Genomic DNA, 24,256 nt, shown 5'->3' with positions numbered 1-24,256 from the left:
AGCCAAGTAAGAACAAATGCACCATTCTGGTCGGGATGCCACCCCATGCCCGCCGTCCATCACAACGGGCATCACACCTAATTTGGTACTAAATTTGGAACAATTCCTAAGATTCTATTTTTGCGTTGTCATTCTGGGGTACTGAGCTCCGCCTAAAATGAATGGCAATGACTTCAGCAGAAGAGGGCACCATAACAAAACAAGTAAAGGGTCTGAGAATGGTCTGAAAGGCGCTATATGCTGTCTAATTGGCGTCCCATAGTTTCAGCTTTAAAGACTGGAGTCCAATTCAAGGCTGATTCCTGCCATATCTCGAAGGTTAGGGAGACCCCGGACATAAAGGTTCTCCGGAATGCACAGGGGACCCAGAGGGAGGTGGCTGGCATGGTCCTTCAGACAACGCCAGCCCCCCTCCGTTTCCCTGCTTGTATTGTACTGCTATTTGGAGAGATGATATCTTACTGAGGATTGTGGGAAAGACCTCAGAGTTAGGGGCTCGTGTGGCTCTCAGTCTCAAGCTGGCCCTTGTGGGCTTGAGACTGGACAATGGAGTTTGAGGACCCTCATATTCCAGGCTTTCCTCAGGCCCTGTAGGCTTCGAGATTGGGTCTGAGCTTGGAGATGCAGCCCCCTTTTGCCTTTTAGTCTTTGGGGTGTCCTGTCCAGGGTTAGTCCCCACACATATCAAATTGGGGGCTTTATGGACCGTGTTCTCCCATTCAGGGTTGATTCCTCCTCACAAAACAAAACCATCTAATGAAATAAATGTGTGGCTCGTCTGACCTCCATGCTGGAAGCCCCCAATATCTGAACAGGAAGACTGAACAGGAGCTTCGGTTTGCAAAGCGTCACATCCTCTCTCCTTAGATAACATTTCTCTGTCATAAGGCGATCAAAGCCGTGATGTGAAGACCTCTGGGAGATCTGACCGCAGGCTGCCATGTGACGTGGGCACGGAATACAAAATGGACATAAAATATTAAGGGCTGTCAGGTAGTAAGGTGGGCTCTTCACAATCGCCTCGCATTCTCGAGTCCACTGAAGTCATGGCTGCCTCCTCACTGGTCGCTAAATAAATCATGGCCCGCGTAAAGGGCGTCAAAAAATTCACTTTGATGGAGACCCCGTAACATCAAACGCACTTAAATGGGCTCAAACCAAGTGGATTAAAAAAAAAACAATTAGGAGTCAAGTGTTAAGAGTGGCCGGATGATGAAGACTGAAGGGTCAGCTTGACATCGCTCACTTACTGTCATCGTCGTCGTACACATCTGAGTAGAACTGGCATTGTGTTAGAGGCCTGGAGTCCCGGGTTCAAATCCTGCCTCCTGCCACTTTCTGTCAGTGTGAGCTCATCTTTAGTTTTCCTCCCACATCTTATTTATCCAAACTCTTGCGCCCCCTAAAGGAGAGGAGGAGGAGTTGCATTGCCACGTGAACACAGTACAGTCCGGCCAACACGCAGATATCCTCGTCACTCTGTCGCCTCCATGATGAATGAGAATGAGGGCGTGAGATGGTGGGACCACTAGGGGGCATAACAGCACCCCAAACCCCAGACACAACGTCACAAATACAAGTCCTGGGTTTAAAGAAATTATTTATTACAATTAGGCACCTCTGAGACAGGCTTTTGGCTGAATTTCAAATGCAATTAGCACATTAGAACATTCTAGACGAGAACAGGCCATTCAATCCAACAAAGTCTACCAGTCCTGTCCACTTATTAACATCAAGTCACGTTTTCAAAGTTCCTAAAGTCTTACTGTCTACCACACTACTTGGTCGCTTATTCCAAGTGTCTGTCGTTCTTTCTGTAAAGAAAAACGTCCTAATGTTTGTGTGAAATTTTCCCTTCACAAGTTTCCAACTGTGTCCCCATGTTCTTGATGAACTCATTTTAAACTCACAGTCTCGATCCACTGGACTAATTCCCTTCATCATTTTAAACACTTCAGTCAGGTCTCCTCTTCATCTTCTTTTGCTTAAACTGTAAAGGCTCAGCTCTTTTAATCTTTCCTCATCACTCATCCCCTGTAGCCCTGAATCAGCCCAATCGCTCTTCTCTGGACCTTTTCTAGTGCTGCTATGTCCTTAAGGAGACCCAAACTGCACACAGGACTCCAGATGAGGCCTCACCAGTGTGTTATAAAGCCTGAGCAGAACCTCCTGTGACTTGTACTCCACACATCAAGGCGCTATATGACCTGACATTCTGTTAGCCTTCTTAATGGCTTCTGAACACTGTCGGGAAGTTGATAGCTTAGAGTTCACTGTGACTCCTAACTCCTTCTCATAAGGTGGACTCTCGATTTTCAGACCCCCCCACTGTGTATTCAAACCTCACATTTTTACTTCCTATGTGTAATTCTTTACATTTACAGACATTAAATTTCATCGTCCACAAATCTGCCCAAGCCTGTCTGCTGTCCAAGTCCTTCTGTGATGATATAACGGATTCCAAATTATCTGCTAATCCACCTCTCTTGGCATCATCTGCAAACTTCACCAGCTTGTTATTTATATCCATCCATTTTCCAACTCGCTGAATCTGAACACAGGGTCACGGGGGTCTGCAGGAGCCAATCCCAGCCAACACAGGGCGCAAGGCAGGAACCAATCCCGGGCAGGGTGCCAACCCACCGCCCGACCCTCCACCGACTAGAAAATCTATGGGATGATTTGAAGCAGGCTGTCCATCACATTGAACTGAACTGGAGAGATTTGGTATGAAGAATGGTCAACAAGACCTCCATCCAGTTAAGAGGATCTGTACAAAATTTTTTCAAAACCTGGCAGGATTTAATCAATATTATTTTAGAATAAGAGAAATAACTATTACCGCGTTTAATTCCCTTCTCCATCTCTTATTTACATATATATTTATTTCTCCCTTTCTTTTGTTTAATGTTGCCTTATTAAAAAGCCCTCATCAACTCTCCTTTGGCTAAGCTCTCCTTCTCAGGGGTGGGGTTTGATAGATAGATAGATAGATAGATAGATAGATAGATAGATAGATAGATAGATAGATAGATAGATAGATAGGTGGATAGATAGATAGATTGATAGATAGATAGATAGATAGATAGATCGATAGACAGATAGATAGACAGATAGATAGACAGATAGACAGACAGACAGACAGATAGATAGATAGATAGATAGATAGATAGATAGATAGATAGATAGATAGATAGATAGATAGATAGATACTTTATTAATCCCAGGGGGAAATTCACAATTGATTTGTCTTCAGTTTTGTTGGGTTATAAATTGATCTATTTGTATGGAATGATTACAATAAAAATTAATAAAATATAAAATAAAAAAAAAAAAAACAATACGTCCATCCAGAATCAGACACTCATCAGAGGCTATAGGAGGACAGCGTCTAGAGGACAAAAGGAGGCTCAACTAAGTATTGATGTCATATCTCTGTTGGGGTGCCCACATGTAAGCACCTGTCTAATTTTGTTATGATGCATGTTGCATATTTTCTGCTAATCCTTAATGTCACTGCTGAAATCCTACTGTGTCCATAAGGCATGTCAGATATTAAAAGGAAGTTGCTGCTTTGAAAGCTCAGCTAATGAGAAACAAAAATCCAAAGAATGAAGAGGGGCTCCCAAACTTTTTCATATGACTGTATTTGGTCCTGACAAGTAAACTTTTTGAGTAGCACCAAGAGATGCACATAAGAAAACAAAAAAAGGGAAAACCACAACTAGGACACAAAGCCATGACGTCAAACTCAAAAGGACGAGCACGAGGTCCAAACGGAATAATGGAGAATAATTCGAGCGAGGCTTTTTGACAGGGCTGAGGTATCTGCAGATCGGATAAGGAAACAAAGCCCCAGCCGTCCTTTTAATCTGTTACTTCAGTTACAAACTGGTCACGGCTCCAGATGCCATGCCAAAACGAAACAATAGAATACAATTTATTTTTGAAGAGCCCAAAATCACACAAGAAGTGCCGCAGTGGGCTTTAACAGGCCCTGCTTCTTTGACAGCCCCCCAGCCTTCACTCTCTAAGAGGACAAGACATAAAACACTTGTGGGGAAGAAACCTTCCGGAATGGCAGTTCAAAGAGAGACCCCCTTTCCAGGTAGGTTGGGCGTGCAGTGGGGGTAAGGGGGTCAATACAACACAACAGTACAGTACAGAAACGGCACTTATCGAAATGACTAACGACCTCCTTATGGCCGCTGATTCTGGTTTAATTCCTATTGTCATTAGAGTGTGCCCTTTGACACTATTTGTCACACGACTCTTCTCAATAGATGATCTCCATTGGCATTACCCACACTCCACTCCACTAGACTGGTTCAGATCCCACCTCTCAGGCCGCACTCAGCTTGCTCAGCTTAAAACTTTCACATCCCAACCCCCCGCTGTTACTTCAGGTGGGCTCTGTCCTGGGACCCCCCCTTTTTCATTATTGACCTCCTTCCCCTTCCATAAATTTAACATTATCTTCCACTGTCATGCTGATGACCCCCAGCTCTATCTCACCAGCAAACCTACTGCTTCCTTTCCACCCTCCTCACTTACTGATTGCATAGCAGAAATCAAATCCTGGTTTTCTTCAAATTTTCTTAAAAGAAATAAAGTGACACAACAGAGGTTCTCCTCATTGGTACAAAATCAATATTATCCAAATCTGATCCTTTGTCATTTGTCATTGATAATTCCTCTGTCTCCCCTTCCCCACAGGTGTCCTCCTTGACAGGACTTTATCCTTTTCAGTCCCACATCAGTAACATCTCCTGGTCCCCATATTTCCACTTGCGTGTACCTTAATCGTATTCGCCCCACACCACTGCTCTCCTCGTTCATAGCCTTGTCACTTCTCGTCTCAATTATTGCAATTCCCTTTTCTTTGGTCTTTCTCACAAATCTCTTTATAAGCTTCAACTGGTCCAGAATTCAGCTGCCCACCCACATCATTACTAGACCCCCTCTGTTCACCATATCACTCCCGTCTTGCCGCAGCTTCATTGGCTTCCAGTTCAGTTCCTCATTCAATTCAAAATTCTTCTGTTACCTTTTAAGGCTCTCCACACCCTCGCCCTCCATTTCTGTCTGACCTCCTCCATGTTGCCATTCCCTCCTGCACCCTCCTCTTCCTCCATCCACTTCATTGTCCCCTTCGCCCGTCTTACCACCAGCTCTGGAACTCACTACCATCTGAGCTTAGAAACATTGAATCATTCTCACTTTTCACATCTAAACTTAAAACTCATTTGTTTAAGACGGCTTTATCTCTTTAATTATAATTGCTCTGTCTGATTTTAATTTTTGTATTTTAGGTTTGCTTATAATCTGTGTTTAATCTATTGTTCGGTGTCGCCTACAAATAAATAAAATATATCATTATTATTATTACAACACACAGAACAGAACACAAGTCATCCTCAATACAATACAATACTACAAGTACGGAGCAGAATTCAACAGGAGATGATATCTCGTAATACGATTTGGCCCCTAGAAATGTGGGGAAGTGGGCCTAACGATGGGAACTCAAAATGGCGGAAATAAGGCCCTAAAATGGCATCCAAGATATTGAACAATAAAAAAAAGCACTTAAACCATAAAGAATTCGGAGTGAAAAATGACAGAAACAGAATCCTTGAACTATAAAAAAAAGCAGTGCTAGATAATACAATAAGAAATAAAATAAAATAATAAATAATAAACAATAATAAATATAATAATAAATAAAATCATATTTGTCATTTCAACACATCACAAATATTTGTAGCAATGCATTTTATTATTATGATTGTTGGTGGTGCACCATCTGTTAGAATGACAAATGCAATAATGTTTAATAACTACAAATATTTGTGATGCGCCATCTGTTGAAATTATAAATGCAATACACTTAAACCATAAAGAACTCTGAGTGAAAAATGACAGAAGCAGAATCCTTGAACTCCAAAATGCCCAACTCAAGTGGTAGATAAATACTACATAAAACCAAATCATGACATATTTGTAGTAATACAATGAATTGCATTTGTCATTCCAACAGATAACATGTCATGATAATGCATTTTATTACGACAGGTGTTTTGATGCACCATCGGTTGGAATGACACATGCAATGCATTTTATTACTAAACGTATTACAAAACACACTCTCATATATGGTGCACTGCATATGTTCATGCTGAGGTCTACATTCATTACTTTCATTTCATAGCTTGCACTCATCCCTCCTGCTCATTTATGTTAGGTAGAATGCCTAGAGGGGGCTGGGTGGTCTCGCGGCCTCAGACCCCCCTGCAGATTTTTTTTTTCTCTAGCCGTCTGGAGTTTTTATTGTTTTTTCTGTCCTCCCTGGCAATCGGACCTTACTTTTATTCTATGTTAATTAGTGTTCCATTATTTTAATTCTTATTTATTTTGTCTTTTTTTTCTTTCTTCATCATGTAAAGCACTTTGAGCTCATCATTTGTATAAAAATGTGCTAAATAAATAAATGTTGTTGTTGCTGGTGGTCCTCATTTCTTAAGCCAGTTTGCACTGTCACCTTTATACCCTACCTCAGCACTGCACTGTTGCATACGTGGTAATCATAGCTGAGTCACTAATATAAATATATATATTTATTGTGGCTGGGGGTAGTTACCCAGCCGGGATGCCCAAGACCATGAGGGGGCGACCGCCCTGGTGGCTTTGGGGACCATGGGAACAGAGCTTAGACGCTCAACCCTATAAGGGCTCGTGGTCACAGCCAGGGGGCGCCCCGATGCCTGTGGAGCCCTGGCCCTCAGCACTTCCGCCACACCCAGAAGTGCTGGGGGAAAGAAGACCAGGGACACCCGGAGAGCTTCTGGGTACACAGCTGGAACTCCCGCCACACCGGGAAATGCTGGCAGTCACTCATTGGGAGGCTACTGGAGCACATCCGGGTGGATATAATAGTGGCTGCCTCCCTCCATTCGATGGCTGGAGTTGGGAGTGGAGAGGACAAGGTCTTGGTGGGGAGGAATGGAGGTGGACCTGAGCAAGGCAAAGTGAAGGAAGGCCTGGACTTTGGGGAAGTACTGGGGTTGTGTGTGAGCACAAATTGTAAATCTTAATACATAATTCACCTGCCTCCTCACTCACTCACTCACTCACTCACGTCCGTCCGAAGCCAAATGCGCAGTCGCCTTCTGTGCAGCTGCCTGAAAAACCTTACGAGACCGACATCCAACCCCAACATCGCGGCAGGCAGTGGATTTACGGCCGCAAAAATTCAAAGAGAAAGGCGACTTCGATTAAAGCTCTAGAGGCCTGAAAGGCAATTTCGACTACATCTTGAGGCCTACTTACACATTCTGATTCAATTACGCATTCATTCAATACACCTATATCAGGTTTGTGGTGCTTATACGTATTACTATTCCATATTGTACTGAAACATTCATCATTCAATATTACACTATAGGCCTGGAAAATTCATCAACTAACAGTACAAGCCTGTACAGTAATAAGTAAAGCGGACTACAATCATTACAAAACAACTTCTTCGTTACTTATCATTTGTTCTTCATACACTGCTGACACAAACTCGTGCCCGTTTCATCTTATGTTGTCGGAAACGGGCTCTTTGTCTAGTATTATGTATAATAAACGCGTGTTGGGTGAACTGTCAGTGTCCGCCCATCTGTGTCCGGGCCATGCTCCACAATATATAAACGTCAATGCGTGGAAGTGTGTCTGTCTGTCTCTCTGTCCAGCCTGGATGTGCGAGGCTACAGCGTGAAGCTCAAAGAGCCGGCAAGGCGGCACAAGCCAACGAGTCGGGAAGAAGAAAGAAGTGCGAGGGTATGGAATGAAGCTGAAAGAAAGCAACTCTGTCGCCAAAGTAAAACCGCCGAGGAAAGACAAACTCGCTTAGCCGCTGATACACAAGGAGGGCGAGCACATCGGCAAATCAAAACCTCAGTGGGAGAGAGAAACTCGTATAGCTGATGACAGACAAGGGGGGCGAGCAGGTCGGCAAAACAACACGGCCCACTCTGCAGGTCAATGTTTTTCTGACGATTTCAATAGTTTTTAGGAGCCTGGACTTTTTACTTCACGGGCTTACAAGTCTAGTGTGTATACATACTGTATATATATATATATATATACACATACTTATACATACATAATAATTCATTACATTTATATAGCGTTTTTCTCAGTACTCAAAGCGCTCTCCACACAGGGAGGAACCGGGAAGCGAACCCACAATCTTCCACAGTCTCCTTACTGCAAAGCAGCAGCACTACCACTGCGCCACCTGTGAGGCATGCATACTATATACACACTGGGTATAGAGAAGAATCCCCCCCTTCGAAATATTCCCAATTTTTTTGCTTTACAGACTTAAATGAAAACACACAAATTAATATTTCTTCCTAGCTTTACTTCCTCAATGCAATCTATGACATCCAAGTGAAAGATATCACAGCTACAGTTCAGAAAAATTTTTAAAAATCAAAAACAAGACCTTCTGAGATGAATAAAGGACCCCCCCCCCCCCCCCCCCTTCTAAACTCACTCAGGTGTCAGTGCCCCCCATTTCCATTGCGGTTACTGGTTTCCTTCCCCCTGTGATCAGTTGTAATGAGTGTGATTAGTGAAGCTGTTCCTGGTCCATTCATTCCCTTCCTTGGCAGTGCCACTGACCGCAAACAACTGACTACGAGTGGCAGGCCACTTTCAAAAGATCTCAGGGACAGAGTTGTGATGGACATAAGGCAGGAGATCTCAAAGGCTTTATCAGTCCCAAGGAGTACAGTGAAGTCCATCATAAAGAAGTGTTTGGTACGACTAGGACCCTCCATGGACCCTCCAAACTGTACAGAAGAGTAAGGAGGAAACTGGTAAGAGAGGCTACCAAGAGGCCAATGGCCACTCTGAAGGAGTCACAGGATTTGATGGCACAGAGCGGTCATTAATGGTGTGCCTGTGACAACAATTTCACAAGCGCTTCTCCACAATGGTGGCTTGTTCAGAAGGTTTCACACTTCTCAAGAAAGGCCACATGAAGGCTCGTTTGAGCTTTCCCAGAATGCACCTTGAAGATTCTGATGTCAAGTGGAAAAAGGTCTTCTGGTCAGAGGAGACCAAACCCAAACTATTTGGCCTCAACATCAAACGGTCCACCAATGCAGCTCACCATCCACAACACACCACACTTACAATAAAGCATGGAGGGGGCAGCATCCTGTCGTGGGGGGCCTGGGGCTCTCGTTAGGGTAGAAGGATAAATGGATGGGGCAAAATACTTGAGGAAAACCTGCTACTCAATGCCAGAAAGTTGAAGATGGGCAGAATGTTCACCTGTCAACACGAAGACGACCCGAAGCACACAGCAAAACTGACCACCCAGTGGCTGAAGGAGAACAAAGGGAATGTCCTGGTGTGGCCAGTCAGAGCCCAGACCTAAATCACAGTGAAGATCTGGGGAAAGATCTCAAGATAGCAGACCACCAACACTCGCCATCTAATGTGACCGAACCTGAACAGGTAAACTGTAAAGAAGAGCGGGCAGACATTACTCAATCTAGGTGTGCAAAGCTGATAGAGAAGAATCAACAGACTCATGGCTGTCATTAAAGGAAAAAGGGGGGTCAACAAAATGACATTGACATGGGGGGGGTGGTCCTTTACTAATCTCAGTAGGTCTTGTTTTTGATTTTGTTTATCATTTTCTTAATTATCTTTCACTTGGATGTTAGAGGTGGCACTGAGTAAGTAAAGCTGGGAAGAAATATTAGTGTGTGTGTTTATATTTAAGGCTGGAATGCAAAAAAAAAAAAGGGAATATTTTGAAGGGGGGGGGGGTTCTCTTCTATGCCCTGCGGTGGGCTGGCGCCCTGCCTGGGATTGGTTCCTGCCTTGTGCCCTGTGTTGGCTGGGATTGGCTCCAGCAGACCCACATGACCCTGTAGTTAGGATATAGTGGGTTGGATAATGGATGGAGGGTGGCACGGTGGCACAGTGGTAATGCTGCTGCCTTGCAGTTAAGAGACCCGGTTTCGCTTCCTGGGTCCTCCCTGTGTGGAGTTTGCATGTTCTCCCCGTGTCTGCGTGGGTTTCCTCCAGGTACTCTGGATTCCTCTCACAGTCCAAAGACATGCAGGTTAGGTGGATTGGCAATTCTAAATTGGCCCTAGTGTGTGCTTGGTGTGTGGGTGTGTTTGTGTGTGTCCTGCGGTGGGTTGGCACCCTGCCTGGGATTGGTTCCTGCCTTGTGCCCTGTGTTGGCTGGGATTGGCTCCCGCAGACCCCGTGACCCTGTAGTTAGGATATAGTGGGTTGGATAATGGATGGTGGGTGGCACGGTGGCACAGTTGTAATGCTGCTGCCTTGCAGTTAAGAGACCCGGGTTCGCTTCCCGGGTCCTCCCTGCGTGGAGTTAGCATGTTCTCCCCGTGTCTGTGTGGGTTTCCTCCCACAGTCCAAAGACATGCAGGTTAGGTGGATTGACAATTCAAAATTGGCTTTAGTGTGTGCTTGGTGTGTGGGTGTGTTTGTGTGTGTCCTGCGGTGGGTTGGCACCCTGCCTGAGATTGGTTCCTGCCTTGTGCCCTGTGTTGGCTGGGATTGGCTCCCGCAGACCCCGTGACCCTGTAGTTAGGATATAGTGGGTTGGATAATGGATGGAGGGTGGCACGGTGGCACAGTTGTAATGCTGCTGCCTTGCAGTTAAGAGACCCGGGTTCGCTTCCCGGGTCCTCCCTGCGTGGAGTTAGCATGTTCTCCCCGTGTCTGTGTGGGTTTCCTCCCACAGTCCAAAGACATGCAGGTTAGGTGGATTGACAATTCAAAATTGGCTTTAGTGTGTGCTTGGTGTGTGGGTGTGTTTGTGTGTGTCCCTGCGGTGGGTTGGCACCCTGCCTGAGATTGGTTCCTGCCTTGTGCCCTGTGTTGGCTGGGATTGGCTCCCGCAGACCCCGTGACCCTGTAGTTAGGATATAGTGGGTTGGATAATGGATGGAGGGTGGCACGGTGGCACAGTTGTAATGCTGCCGCCTTGCAGTTAAGAGACCCGGGTTCGCTTCCCGGGTCCTCCCTGCGTGGAGTTTGCATGTTCTCCCCGTGTCTGTGTGGGTTTCCTCCCACAGTCCAAAGACATGCAGGTTAGGTGGATTGACAATTCAAAATTAGCTTTAGTGTGTGCTTGGTGTGTGGGTGTGTTTGTGTGTGTCCTGCGGTGGGTTGGCACCCTGCCCGGGATTGGTTCCTGCCTTGTGCCCTGTGTTGGCTGGGATTGGCTCCAGCAGACCCCCGTGACCCTGTAGTTAGGATATAGCGGGTTGGATAATGGATGGATGGATTCTCTTCTATACCCACTGTATATATTTATTTATTTATTTGGCCAACGCTTTTATCCAAAGCCACTTACAACATCTGAGAGACGACTGGTTCCATTTCTTTTTGTTTTTTCCAATTGGATTGCGCAGGCAGGCAGGTGAAGTGACTCGCTCAGGTTCACACAGTGCCAGTGGTGGGATTCAAGCCCACAACCTCAGGGTTTGAAGTCCCAAGCCTTAGCCGCCATATATTGCACCCCTGGGGTTCACCGTCCTGGCACTGCTGAGGTGAGTCAAGTGGGGGCGCTCAGCAGCACCAAGAAGACACCAAATAAGGTAAATTGGCCCCACCCATGGTGCCCAGAGCTGGCCCCGCCCACCCAGTCAGGTCTCTTTTCTAATGCCGACATCTCAGTCTGTTCCCAGATTCCTTCCTGTTAGCTTCTGCGTGATTCCTGATCCTTCCCGAGTCTGAGAAAGTTCATTTGTTGGGCTACTTCAGCCATTTTCTCCCTTTTGTCATCTATTTGTTTTTTTATTAAATGGGGTCACTCAGATTCTGCCCCAAAACCTGAAAGTAATTCTGCTGATCCATCGGCCTGATCACAGTATATATGTACTGTATAGGAGTTTATATAGTGCCTTTCATTTATTCTGTGAACCCGCTTTTTCCATTTCAAGCTCCCATGCCTGCATATCAATCCTAGCTGGGATGTCAGTCCATTGCCGGGCACACACTCACCTTCATCATGCCAGCCTAACCCAGATGTCTGACACACACTCGCTCCGTCCCGACCGTCCTCAGAGTTTGGAGTGGCGAGGCAGCACCGCGTTACTGATTATGGAAATCGCATTAGTGGGACTTGAGAAGAGGCGATGAGCTTTGTCTCTCAGTTAGGGCGCCAAAGACATGGTGACATTTTCCTTCCATTTGCTGGTGCCAACATTTTGCTCCCCTGCTGCTGTTCCATATGCAGAGCGGCTTGTCCTCAGCCGGCCGTCTTTCTAACGCCTTCACTGCTTGCACAGCTAAGTCCTACTTAGTGAAAGCCGGCTGAGGGAGGCGAGGATGAGGCTGGAATTTGATTTCTTCAGCACATTTAAACCATTCAGGGATTTCCCAGAAATCCGCAGGCATCACAAAAGAACAAGCTCTAATACACAAGTCAGCCCCGCTGTGGATTTGGAAGGTTGAGATATCAGAGAAAAAGTTGTGCGTCTGCAAAAGAGGGAAACTAAAATGAAGGAAAGCCGGGGTAAGACGTCATGTGGGCCACCGTGTCACACTGCCTGGAAACACAAATCCCAGCTAAAGCTTTCTGCCTTTGAGCACAGGGGCCAAACCTGATGAAGGGTCACAGCACGGTGGGAGAGCAGGCAGGCAGGCCGAGGATCAGCAAAATAACGGTTAATAAAATATAAAAAAAACAAAAAGTGAAGTACAAAATTAACAAAATGGTGACCTGAGAGGGGCGAACTGCTATGAGCTGCTGGCCTCTCTGAACTCAAATGAGGCATCGAGGCTCCTCACTCCACACGACCGCAGACGTGTGTCTCCGATTTGGCCTTTGGTCCTAAATACGCAAAGCGCCAGACATACTGGACCACAGGATGTGGCAGGGTAGACTCAGTGAAGCCTGAGCGGGTCTGGAGACCACCACAAGTGAACTGTGCTAAAATGGAGGTGGGAACAAGCAGACGGCTCACAGAGCATCGCATTTCTAAACCAATCCAATGGCTCGTGAAGGCGGAGCTCAAAGTAAGGGGCGGGGCAGCGACATCAGACAACAAAGATCAGAAGTGCGACACACAGCAAGCTTCAGATTACGACGAACAGTCGAAAAGTCTCCTTAAAAAACACAAAACACCGAGCTGAAGGTGCAAAAACACAATGTGGGCTACAGCAGGAAGGTCTGCGTGTCCAGTGCTTGGCGTTTCACATGAATCCACTCCGTTGTTTCGAAAAAACAAGGCTTATATTGTTACATATGTCCACAGCCAAAATGAAAGTCAAGACAGACACAGTAAGAAAACTGTATGTGCCCGAAGCCCAATTAATCCACACACAAACTTACAGCTCCCATAACTCCCACTACCCAGCCTCCCTTCTTAAAGTGGCAAAACTCCATTAGAACGAAATAATTAACGATCTAACCATCGTCTTAATATATAAACGAACCTCAAACTCCAACAATATCTCTCTATTATAAAAGGAAATCCTGGGACGAGACTTTATTAAAAATAAAAAAAATTGAGAAAGCACATGTACATAAGTATTCACAGCCTTTGCCATGAAGCTCGAAACAGAGCTCAGGTGCATTTCCCCTTGGATTAATAAAAAATCTGATCAATTATACAATCTATCTATCTATCTATCTATCTATCTATCTATCTATCTATCTAGTTTCCCCTGATCATCCTTGAGATGTTTCTGAAGCTTCACTGGAGTCCACCTGTGGTAAATTCAGTTGACTGGACATGATTTGGAAAGGCACACACCTGTCTATAGAAGGTCCCACAGTTGACAGTTCATGTCAGAGCACAAACCAAGCATGAAGTCAATGGAATTGTCTGTAGACCTCCGAGACAGGATTGTCTCGAGGCACAAATCTGGGGAAGGTTACAGAAAAATTTCTGCTGCTTTGAAGGTCCCAATGAGCACAGTGGCCTCCATCATCCGTAAGTGGAAGAAGTTCGAAACCACCAGGACTCTTCCTAGAGCTGGCCGGCCATCTAAACTGAGTGATCGAGAGAGAAGGGCCTTAGTCAGGGAGGTGACCAAGAACCCGATGGTCACTCTGTCAGAGCTCCAGAGGTCCTCTGTGGAGAGAGGAGAACATTCCAGAAGGACAACCATCTCTGCAGCAATCCACCAATCAGGCCTGTATGGTAGAGTGGCCAGACGGAAGCCACTCCTTAGTAAAAGGCACATGGCAGCCCGCCTGGAGTTTGCCAAAAGGCACCTGAAGGACTCTCAGACCATGAGAAAGAAAATTCTCTGGTCTGAGGAGACAAAGATTGAACTCTTTGGTGTGAATGCCAGGTGTTACGTTTGGAGGAAACCAGGCACCGCTCATCACCAGGCCAATACCATCCCTACAGTGAAGCATGGCGGTGGCAGCATCATGCTGTGGGGATGTTTTACAGCGGCAGGGACTGGGAGACTAGTCAGGATAAAGGGAAAGATGACTGCAGCAATGTACAGAGACATCCTGGATGAAAACCTGCTCCAGAGCGCTCTTGACCTCAGACTGGGGCGACCGTTCATCTTTCAGCAGGACAACGACCCTAAGCACACAGCCAAGATATCAAAGGAGTGGCTTCAGGACAACTCTGTGAATGTCCTTGAGTGGCCCAGCCAGAGCCCAGACTTGAATGTGATTGAACATCTCTGGAGAGATCTTAAAATGGCTGTGCACCGACGCTTCCCATCCAACCTGATGGAGCTTGAGAGGTGCTGCAAAGAGGAATGGGCCAAACTGGCCAAGGATAGGTGTGCCAAGCTTGTGGCATCATATTCAACAAGACTTGAGGCTGGAATTGCTGCCAAAGGAGCATCGACAAAGTATTGAGCAAAGGCTGTGAATACTTATGGACATGGGATTTCTCAGTTTTTTTATTTTTAATAAATTTGCAAAAATCTCAAGTATACTTTTTTCACGTTGTCATTATGGGGTGTTGTGTGTAGAATTCTGAGGAAAAAAATGAATTTAATCCATTTTGGAATAATGCTGTAACATAACAAAATGTGGAAAAAGTGATGAAGCGCTGGGAATACTTTCTGGATGCACTGTATCTATTGATAAGGCATCTATCTAGTTAGATTGACGTGAGAGGTACTATATAATACAGAAAGCATCATATAATAGATAGATAGATAGATAGAAAAGCACTATATAATCATAGATAGATAGATAGATAGATAGATAGATAGATAGATAGATAGATAGATAGATAGATAGATAGATAGATAGATAGAAGGGGCCGCCTCACCCCAGTCGAGGAGCCAGAGTTGGGAGGTGGAGGACAAAGTTTGTGAGGAAGAGTGGAGGTGAAGAGTGGAGGTGAAGAGAGGAGGACTGTGTTATATTGTGTTGGGGGAACAAAAGTAAAGCGCTTCCCCAGTTAAATAAAGGCGTGCTGTGTGATAGGCCTGTGCTCTGCGTCTGTCTGTGTAGGGGCTGGGGAGTTGTACGCCCCCTGGTGGTTCACAGTATGAATTATTCAATTATATTCTATCTGGGATGTGATCAGATGGGAAACACCAAAGGGATTCCTGGACTTTCCACAAACACCAACCTCTAAATTAATCAAAAGAGTCGATTCACTTTAAACGAATAGTTCAAAAGCATCACATCAGTAAAATGAATCGAAATGTCGGGAGCCGTAAACTGCTGTGTGAGTGGCGTCTGCCTGCTCGCCTTCCCCGGAGCTTTGATGGACTTGTAATGAGGGTCCTGAGCGGCCATCAGATGGGGAAAATCTACAAAATGCACACGCTGAAGATGCCAAAGCTCGAGGCAAATTTGAAACAGTAAACTAATCCATAATTCATGGCATGCGGGATGTTTCTCTGTTTTAAAGCTGACGAGTGTTCAAATTCGCCAATGCTTTCGATGGGTGTTTCAGAAATGTCAAACCTTTGTGAGGCATACGCTATTGGAGATACCTGAATAAAAACCTCAAAGCAAACTGAAGTGTCTTCAAAGAGTGGGCGTGCAAAATGTCCACACCGTCGGTCCACTGGGCTTCATGCAGACAGGCAGATGGACAGACATGGCTACCTGTCATCAGCTTGGGAGTCCAAAAACAGATAAATACAAATCAGTTCTAAAAATGCCAACTAGAGGGGGATATCACCCTCAAACCCTGGCAAGTTTTTATGAAATAAAAAGATTTCTTCTTCACAATGAGGTATTCCCCTCACTATTAAGCTCTGTGGAGCACAAAGGCAAAATGGAAATGACTGAGAGGCAAAGTACGTGAAAACAAAATCCTAAGGTGCAGTCAAACAAACATTTTAAATGTCAAAAATGTTAACAATTCACAAAAAAGTCCAAAGCGTAGCAAAAATACAGAAACTTGCCAAAAAGAAACCTCCCATGTGCATCTGAAATGAACCGACAGAAACTATGGGAGACTCTCCAGATTTACAGGGAGCTCCCTGGTGGTGATTGGGGGGAGGGGGGGGGTTTGGGGGGGGTGGGACCACCCACAAAACACATGGAACATAAAACCATGGCCTAGTACACAATGCAGATAATGAGCAAAAGAAATGTTGACAGAAATAACTGACCTCAAAAATGAACAAAAAGAACATAAACCAAGGATTTGAACCCCAAGTTGAAAGACGGGAAAAGCATTTAAAAAAAATCAGAAACAGGAATTGAGTTCAAAATACAAAAAAAAAAAAAAATCACAAAAAGGACCAACAGACAGAACAAAGGACTAATAAATACCTAGAAGGACCAATACGATAGAAATACAATGAAGTAATAAGCCAAAACCACATTCATTAAGAACTAATAAAGACTGGGGTCGGCTTTTCTGGTTGTTCCTCCTTTTCTCTTTAAAAACAGTTTACAAAAGAAAGGAATGAAGCACAAACATAACGGAAGCATAAAACAAAGAAAAGAAACAATGAAAAGAAAACAAAAGGAAGGCAAAGACTCTTGAGCCAGTAATGAAACGCTGATTAGAGAGTAACACAAACCGAAACAGAACTTGTCCGTATTATTAAAACAAAAGCAAAAATGTAAACAAAAATGCACAAAAAAAAAAAAATAATAATAATAATAATAATAATAATAATGACAAAAACTGGGGAACAACACAAGTGTGAAACTACTGCATCAGCAATGGCGCTGAGGAAACTCCTGTCTAATATGAGCTGAAGTGTCGGGGGCCCCGCCCTCCTGGGCTCAACATACAGGGGACAAGAACACAAGACAAGGGGCAGACTAAACAGAAATTCAAAAAATTATAATAATAATAATAATAATTAAAACAAAAGAAAACTCAGCAGCCTCCGTAGCATTATGTTTACCACTGAAAAATGAGTCAAAAACGTTTTTTGACAAGAAAACTTGTTATAACATGTAACACAGCGTTTCTCAGCCTTTAAGTATTTGCAACCCGAGTTTTCATAACAGTTTTAATTGTGCTCCCCTAATGTTTTTTTGAAAGGAGCCCACTAATACCAATTTGTTCTTTTTTAATTAATGATATATCATAGATGCATATTTTATTATACCTACTTAACTTTTATCGATATTTATCTAACTCTATATTTATTTTTCTAGTATCAGAATGTAGTTTAAGTTCATTTGGTTTTTTTTTCACATTTTCGCGCCCCCTTTTTGTTACTTTGCGCCCCACAGGTTGAGAACCACTGGTGTAACAGAAACATGGAAATACACAACTTTTCTTGACTATCCATCCATCCATTATCCAACCCACTATATCCTAGCTACAGGGTCATGGGGGTCTGCTGGAGCCACTCCCAGCCAGCACAGGGCACAAGGCAGGAATCAAACCCCAGGCAGGGCGCCAGCCCACTGCAGAACTTTTCTTGTAATTGCTGTAATTCATAACTGCTCTGTCGTGAACACCGTGCCAAGTGTGTCAACACTAAGCCATTGAACTCAACCGTACCGAGCGAGCAGTCGAGGAGCTGGTGACTGTGGGAATGTCCGCCATCCCCAACTGCACCCCTCGGCTATTGTCACTGTGTACACCTGCTCTGCTTAGGACATCGGCAGATCTACCATTAGGGTGTTCTTGTTGCAGCGTTATTGTGACTGAGAAGCTTATGTTCGTTAAAATCATCGTGTTTGTCCACCACACTCCACACCCCCAAAGACTGATGGAATGATCTGTGGGACCAAGGTATACCAGGCAATCGTGAGCAACCCCAACTACTGCCCCCTCCACTACGTCCTCCATGTCAGGCTCACTCGATAAAATGACCACACGGCCACACGCTGAAATAAACCCTTAAACGTAAGACCACCTCTCTGTTGAGGAGCTCTCTTCTATTACTCACCAGGGAATCTGTGAAGGTCCTAATCCAGCCTAATTTGGTGTTCATACAGTTCTCTAGTAAATGGGTTCTTTATCTACGGGTCGTGACCCCTGTAGTCTGAATTTGGGTTGTGCAGAGTCCTGAATGGGATAAGGTGGCAGTAAGCCTTGTGACAAATGCCATTGTCACGTGTGATGAATGGCCGGCTACATATTCCGGCCCTCACCCCCAGGCCGCCAGGAGGAGCTCTCCCAACAGCGTGAACGTGCCCCGAGTTCCAGCAGGGCCTCAAGTACTATGTAGTTTTTATACGCAGCCCTGCTGGATACCTTGGGGGCCACCAGGAGTCGTTATAGAGGGACTCGGAGGCTCGTATGTGCCCTATAACCCGGGAGTACGTCATGGTCACATGACGGGAAGAAACGACGTGCTCCCGGGGTGAAGAAAAGGACTGATTACCCTGACCCGGAAGGAATAAGGACTTGTGGGGTTTGAACAGGAACCACTTCCAGGTCAGGGGGTATAAAGGACTCCGGGGAAAGCCCAGACACTGAGCTGAGCTGGGAGGTAGGGTGGCGAAGTGTCTGGGCGAGGAGGAATTGTGATTATTGTGGTGTTTATTGATTAGTGATTTGTATGTGTAGTGAGGAGTGTAGAGTGCTTGGTGCACAGTATTATTATTTAATAAGTAATAATTACACTTTTTTGCGGTGTTTGGAGTGGTACCTGAGGGTTCAAGAGGTGGATCAAAGCCTTATCTGCTACACACGCTATGAGCCCAGGATGACGCTCTGCAGATGTTCTCCAAGGGGAAGACAATCGACGGATATTCTTCAAGTGAAAATCACCCCAGGATGAAGCTCCATGGCGACTGTAATAATTCTTTACATTTCTATAGAGCTTTTCTCACTACTCAAAGCGCTCTCCACACAGGGAGGACCAGGGAAGCGAACCCACAATCTCCTTATTGCAAAGCAGCAGCAGCACTGCCACTGCAATGCCACCTGTGAGGAGACTGTGGGTCATGAAGTCACAAAAAAGACAAAACTGAGTCACGAGAAGACAAAGATGTAAGAACCACAGCCGTAGCTCATGAAGTTTTCACGTACGTTATGATGTCCTTACAAATGAATTTTTAATCCGAAATGACTGTGACCATCCGTTTTATCGGTGTTTTCAGCTGTCTGAGGGTAATACAATACAATACAATTTATTTTTGTGTAGCCCACAATCACACAAGAAGTGCCACAATGGGCTTTAACAGGTCCGGCCTCTTGACAGCCCCCCAGCCCCTTGACTCTCTAAGAAGATAAAGAAAAACTCCCAAAAAAACCTTGTAGGGAAAAAATGGAAGAAACCTCAGGAAAGGCAACTCAAAGAGAGACCCCCTGCCAGGTAGGTTGGGTGTGCAGTGGGTGTCAAAGAGAAGGGGGTGCCAATACAACACAATAGGCGTCAATACAAAAGGTGTCGATACAATACAATACGATACAATACACAGAAGAGAACAAATCCTCGATACAGTATAAAAATAAAAATTTTACAAGTACAAGTTACAAGTAAGGTGGCACGGTGGCGTAGTGTGTAGCGCTGCTGCCTCGCAGTAAGGAGACCCGTCTGGGTTCGCTTCCCGGGTCCACCCTGTGTGGAGTTTGCATGTTCTCCCCGTGTCCTTCCACAGTCCAAAGACATGCAGGTTAGGTGCATTGGCGATCCTAAATTGTCCCTAGTGGGTGGGTGTGTGTGCCCTTGTTGCGGTGGGCTGGCACCCTGCCCAGAGTTTGTTTCCTGCCTTGCGCCCTGTGCTGGCTGGGATTGGCTCCAGCAGACCCCCGTGACCCTGTAGTTAGGGTATAGCGGGTTGGATAATGGATGGATGGAAGTTACAAGTAGTATCAGTCCACATTACCTCTACTGTATTTAACACCATTTTGTTTTGCATGTTTTGAGCTAGCAATTGTATAAAAGGCTTGAGGATTATGCGAGACGAGTAAAGCGAAAAATCCAACTTAAACCCTAACCCTAGCCCTAGTCCCATCCATCCATTATCCAACCCGCTATATTCCAAATTACAGGGTCACGGGGGTCTGCTGGAGCCAATCCCATCCAACACAGGGCGCAAGGCAGGAACCAGTCCCGGGCAGGGTGCCAGCCCACCGCAGGGCACACACACCCACTAGGGACAGTTTAGGATCGCCAATGCAATTAACCTGTATGTCTTTGGACTGTGGGAGGGCACGGGGAGAACATGCAAACTCCACGCAAGCAGGACCCGGAAAGCGAACCCAGACGAGTCTCCTGACTGCGAGGCAGCAGCGCTACCCACTGCGCCACCGTGCCACCCCTAGTTGTTTTTTCTTTTTTCATTTTTCCAAGGATGTTTCTCCACAGCGTTTTCCACTGCCCATCGTTGGTCACCTATTGATCTCATTTACGTCAATCTCTCTTATGTCCTTTCTCTAAGAAAACACGTGGGGTAAGTAACAAGGACTGCTTAATAAAAGTCATGTCAAACAAACGTTTCTCTGGAACCTCCAGCCACATCTGAGCAGGGAGTCATCGTCATTTCATTTAAGAAGAGAATGGAGCAAGCCCAGCCACATCGCCCCTCTGGGTGAACTCACCTCGGACAGCGTGGATGGAAACTGCTGCTCGAGAAGCCGAAAGGCCGCCTGGCACTGGAAGGTGACAGTCAGGATGACACCCAGACACCCCAGATGAAGTCTGGCCGCCTGAAAGATCTCCTCATTCACGGAGTGGGAGCAGAGCAAAATCTCACCGCTGGCGGTCATCAGAGTCAAGGCCACCACCTGTAAAAATGCAACAAGTGGAAGTGAGAAGAGAGGCCAGCAAAGCCAGCAATGGTGGAAGGTCTGTAGGGACATTGAATGGCTGGCTACAGGTGTAATTCACTTGACTGACGTCACAGAGGGGCCAGACCCTGTTATGTAGGAACGTGACTAGGGGGTGTAGCGGCCACCTCAGCCCGACACGAGTTCAAAGCACACCTGATTTTATTTTGTTTTTTCTTCCCCGTTCCCCACAAGCCACCACACAGTCCCACAATTCTCTTGGTTTTCTTCATCTCCACTCCTCCTCCTGACTCTGGCTCTCCGAGTAGTGTCTGCTCGGCCAAGCAGCTCAACCCGGCCGGGACGCCCCTGAAATGGAAGGATGGGGGAAGGCATCTGAAGTACTTCCGGGCTGATCAAAGAACTGGCAAGTCACACGAACAGGAGAGGAGAAGCCCTTCCGGGTCAAAGACTTTCTAAAGGACTGCTGAAGACCCGGCAGGCGAGCCGGAGTCGGGAGGAGTAGGACAGAGCTTGCTGGGAAGTGATTAGAATTGTGTATTTGTGGGGCACTGAACACGAAGAAAGAACAATAAAAAGTAACTTCTATGGGGCTCCTGTGTCTGTCTGTCGGGGTTAAAGGGGGACAAACAGCGACCCCTAGCGTCCACTTCTTACACCCCTTATATAAGGCACCCAGAAATGCTCCCGGTGCTCAGTGATGAACTTCTGGAAGTTCTGCGCTCCGGGGATCCCAACAGGACTGTATCAAAGGCATCTCTGCCATCCAGGGTGGCTGCCACCTTTCACGTTTTGACTTTTCAAACATTTGTAACCCTTTCTGAAGACGTTTTCACTTTGGCAATACGGGTCATTGAGTCTCGCCTGAGGAGCAAAAATTGAAATGAAACATGCAGCACAATGAAGCATGCAGAATGTGAAGGGGTCTGAACACTTTCTAGATTCATGGCACCCCACTGAAAACAAGCTGGTGGTCACTGGCATCAGCAGTCACTGAAGGGTGGAGGTCACGTGACGTTCCTCACCCACTCCTGGTCTGCTCAGCTCACAAAGGGCCCTCACAGTGCCAAAGACAAAATGGCAGAAGACAAGCTGTGGCCAAAAAAGCGTGGGTGTCCCCAGGAGTGAGAATTGCAGGGTTGTGAAGCAAACAGAAAGTGAACCAGCTAAGGAACTTCTAATCCAGCCGTTAACAAAGAACCCAGAGGCTTATATAGCGCCTTGTGTGAAGCAGTAGCACACATACCAGAATGAAAGCATTCACAATAAACACTTGTCGCTGTACAATTGTGATTTTGTAATGATTATTAATGAGTAATAAAGTTTATATACAGTAAAAGATCAAAACAATATTTCTGTTTTTTAGCCATTGACAAGACGTGCCAGTTAGGTCCGGTGTGAATGATTGGCTCCTGTCAGCGTAGGCTCCGCCCTCCTGTGCACCCAAGTTATATTTTATTAATTTTGGAGAACAAAACAACAAAACGCATTGAAAGTGAAATGGTAACCGTGAGGCAAAGTCACTGTTAGTTTCCGGAAGCTTCTTTCGGTGAACAACTGTAATGTCATTTACTGTGGAAAGGCACTATATAAAATGAAAGCTCCTTATGAAGACAGCCCAGCGGCTCAGTGCCTCACACCTCCCTGGCTCCCTGCTTTGTGTGTTTCCAGTGGCGTTACTGTCACATCTCAAAGTCGTTTAATTGTCCCCATGCCCTGTCTGAACGTGTGCTGCTGCTCTAATTGAGAAGCTGACTGAAACTGAAGTCTGAGCAGGAATAACGCTGACCACGGCAAATAAAATCGAGTTCAAACAGAGGAAGTTGAAGGCGAGCCATCCAGACAATTTGTAGTCCACTGGTTTATTGCATTTGGAGAAGTGACAATGAAATGCCAGGGCTGGTAGAAATCACCGTCTGCGCAGAGGGCAGAGGTGCCATTCGTCTGTCACCTTCAGTTCAATGTCGACAGAAATGGGAAATTAGACTCCGTGTTCCAAGTGACGGCCGCGCCTGTTTCATCCACTCGTCACTTTGCTGAGGCGCATACACAATGAAGGAGCGGCGTTCTTCATTTGTCAACTTAAAAAGACGCCTTCAGGCACACATGGGGGAGCCTGAGGTGCAGGGCTGGAAACAGACATCCAGAGCTCGGGGCGCAGGGAAAATTAAGGCCAAAACGTATAAACTGGCTGGCATTCAAAGGGCTGAGGACGAATCACCGGACACCTGAGGACTTGATTTGATTACAATACGATTATCACGAGGATTCTTAAAATATCTCATTTTATAGGTTACAGGGTCCATACTGTCCCACGCATAGAAAACACTGCCGGTCAGCATGCAAAATGTCACCAGTGCCAGTCTCGAGACGCCATGATAAGCGAATCGGACCTGAAACTTCTGTCCAACTTACCAGGAAAAAATGAAAGGATCCCTTTTAAATGAGAGTACAGCATCAAGTCAATGAGCCTTCTGGGCTATTGATCTGCTCAATGAAGTAGCAGAGGGGCTTGTTCATCAGTTTCAGCTGCTTTGGTGCACTAGAGGGGGGGGGGCAACAATGTGGCAACCCCCAAAACAGGAATGAATGGGTTAACAGGTGGTGGAGGCCACGGACATTTTTCCCTCCTCATCTGTTTTGTCACTCGTTTTACATTTGGCTACGGCCAGTGTCACTACTGGTAGTATGAGGCCATACCTGGACCATACAGAGCTGGCACAGGTAGTCCAACTTCTCCAGGATGGCAGGCACATCAATACGTGGCATTGCCAGAAGGTTTGCTTTGTCTCTCAAGGGCATGGAGCAGATTCCAGGAGACAGACAGGCAGTTAGTTCCTCTAGGAAAGCTGGACTGGGCCCCTCGTAGAAGGTCCTTAACCCATCAGCAGGACTTTGGGCAAGGAGGAGCAGGATGAGCACTGGCAGAGCCTACAAAATGACCTCCAGCAGGGAGGCAGGCAGGCAGGCAGGTCACTGGTGTGAATGTCTCTGAGCAAACAATCAGAAACAGACTTCATGAGCAGGCCCTGAGAGCCCGACATCCTCTAGTGGGCACCGTGGAGCTTGATTGGCATTTGCCATAGAATACCAGAATTGGCAGGTCCACCACT

General features: G+C 45.9%; 1 protein-coding gene across 1 annotated transcript in view; it reads right to left on the bottom strand.

The window, feature by feature from the left end:
• The window catches only part of LOC114647645 (L-gulonolactone oxidase-like), a 232,601-nt gene that overhangs the window by 152,973 nt on the left and 55,372 nt on the right, over positions 1 to 24,256 (bottom strand). The window contains exon 6 of the mRNA XM_051925415.1: positions 20,955 to 21,140. Coding sequence (XP_051781375.1) covers positions 20,955 to 21,140 — 186 coding nt within the window. The remainder of the gene's footprint in view (positions 1 to 20,954; positions 21,141 to 24,256) is intronic.

The sequence above is a fragment of the Erpetoichthys calabaricus genome, chromosome 3 (assembly GCF_900747795.2).
Source record: "Erpetoichthys calabaricus chromosome 3, fErpCal1.3, whole genome shotgun sequence".
Taxonomy (NCBI): Eukaryota; Metazoa; Chordata; class Cladistia; order Polypteriformes; family Polypteridae; genus Erpetoichthys; species Erpetoichthys calabaricus.
This window is presented reverse-complemented; position numbering and strand designations above follow the sequence as displayed.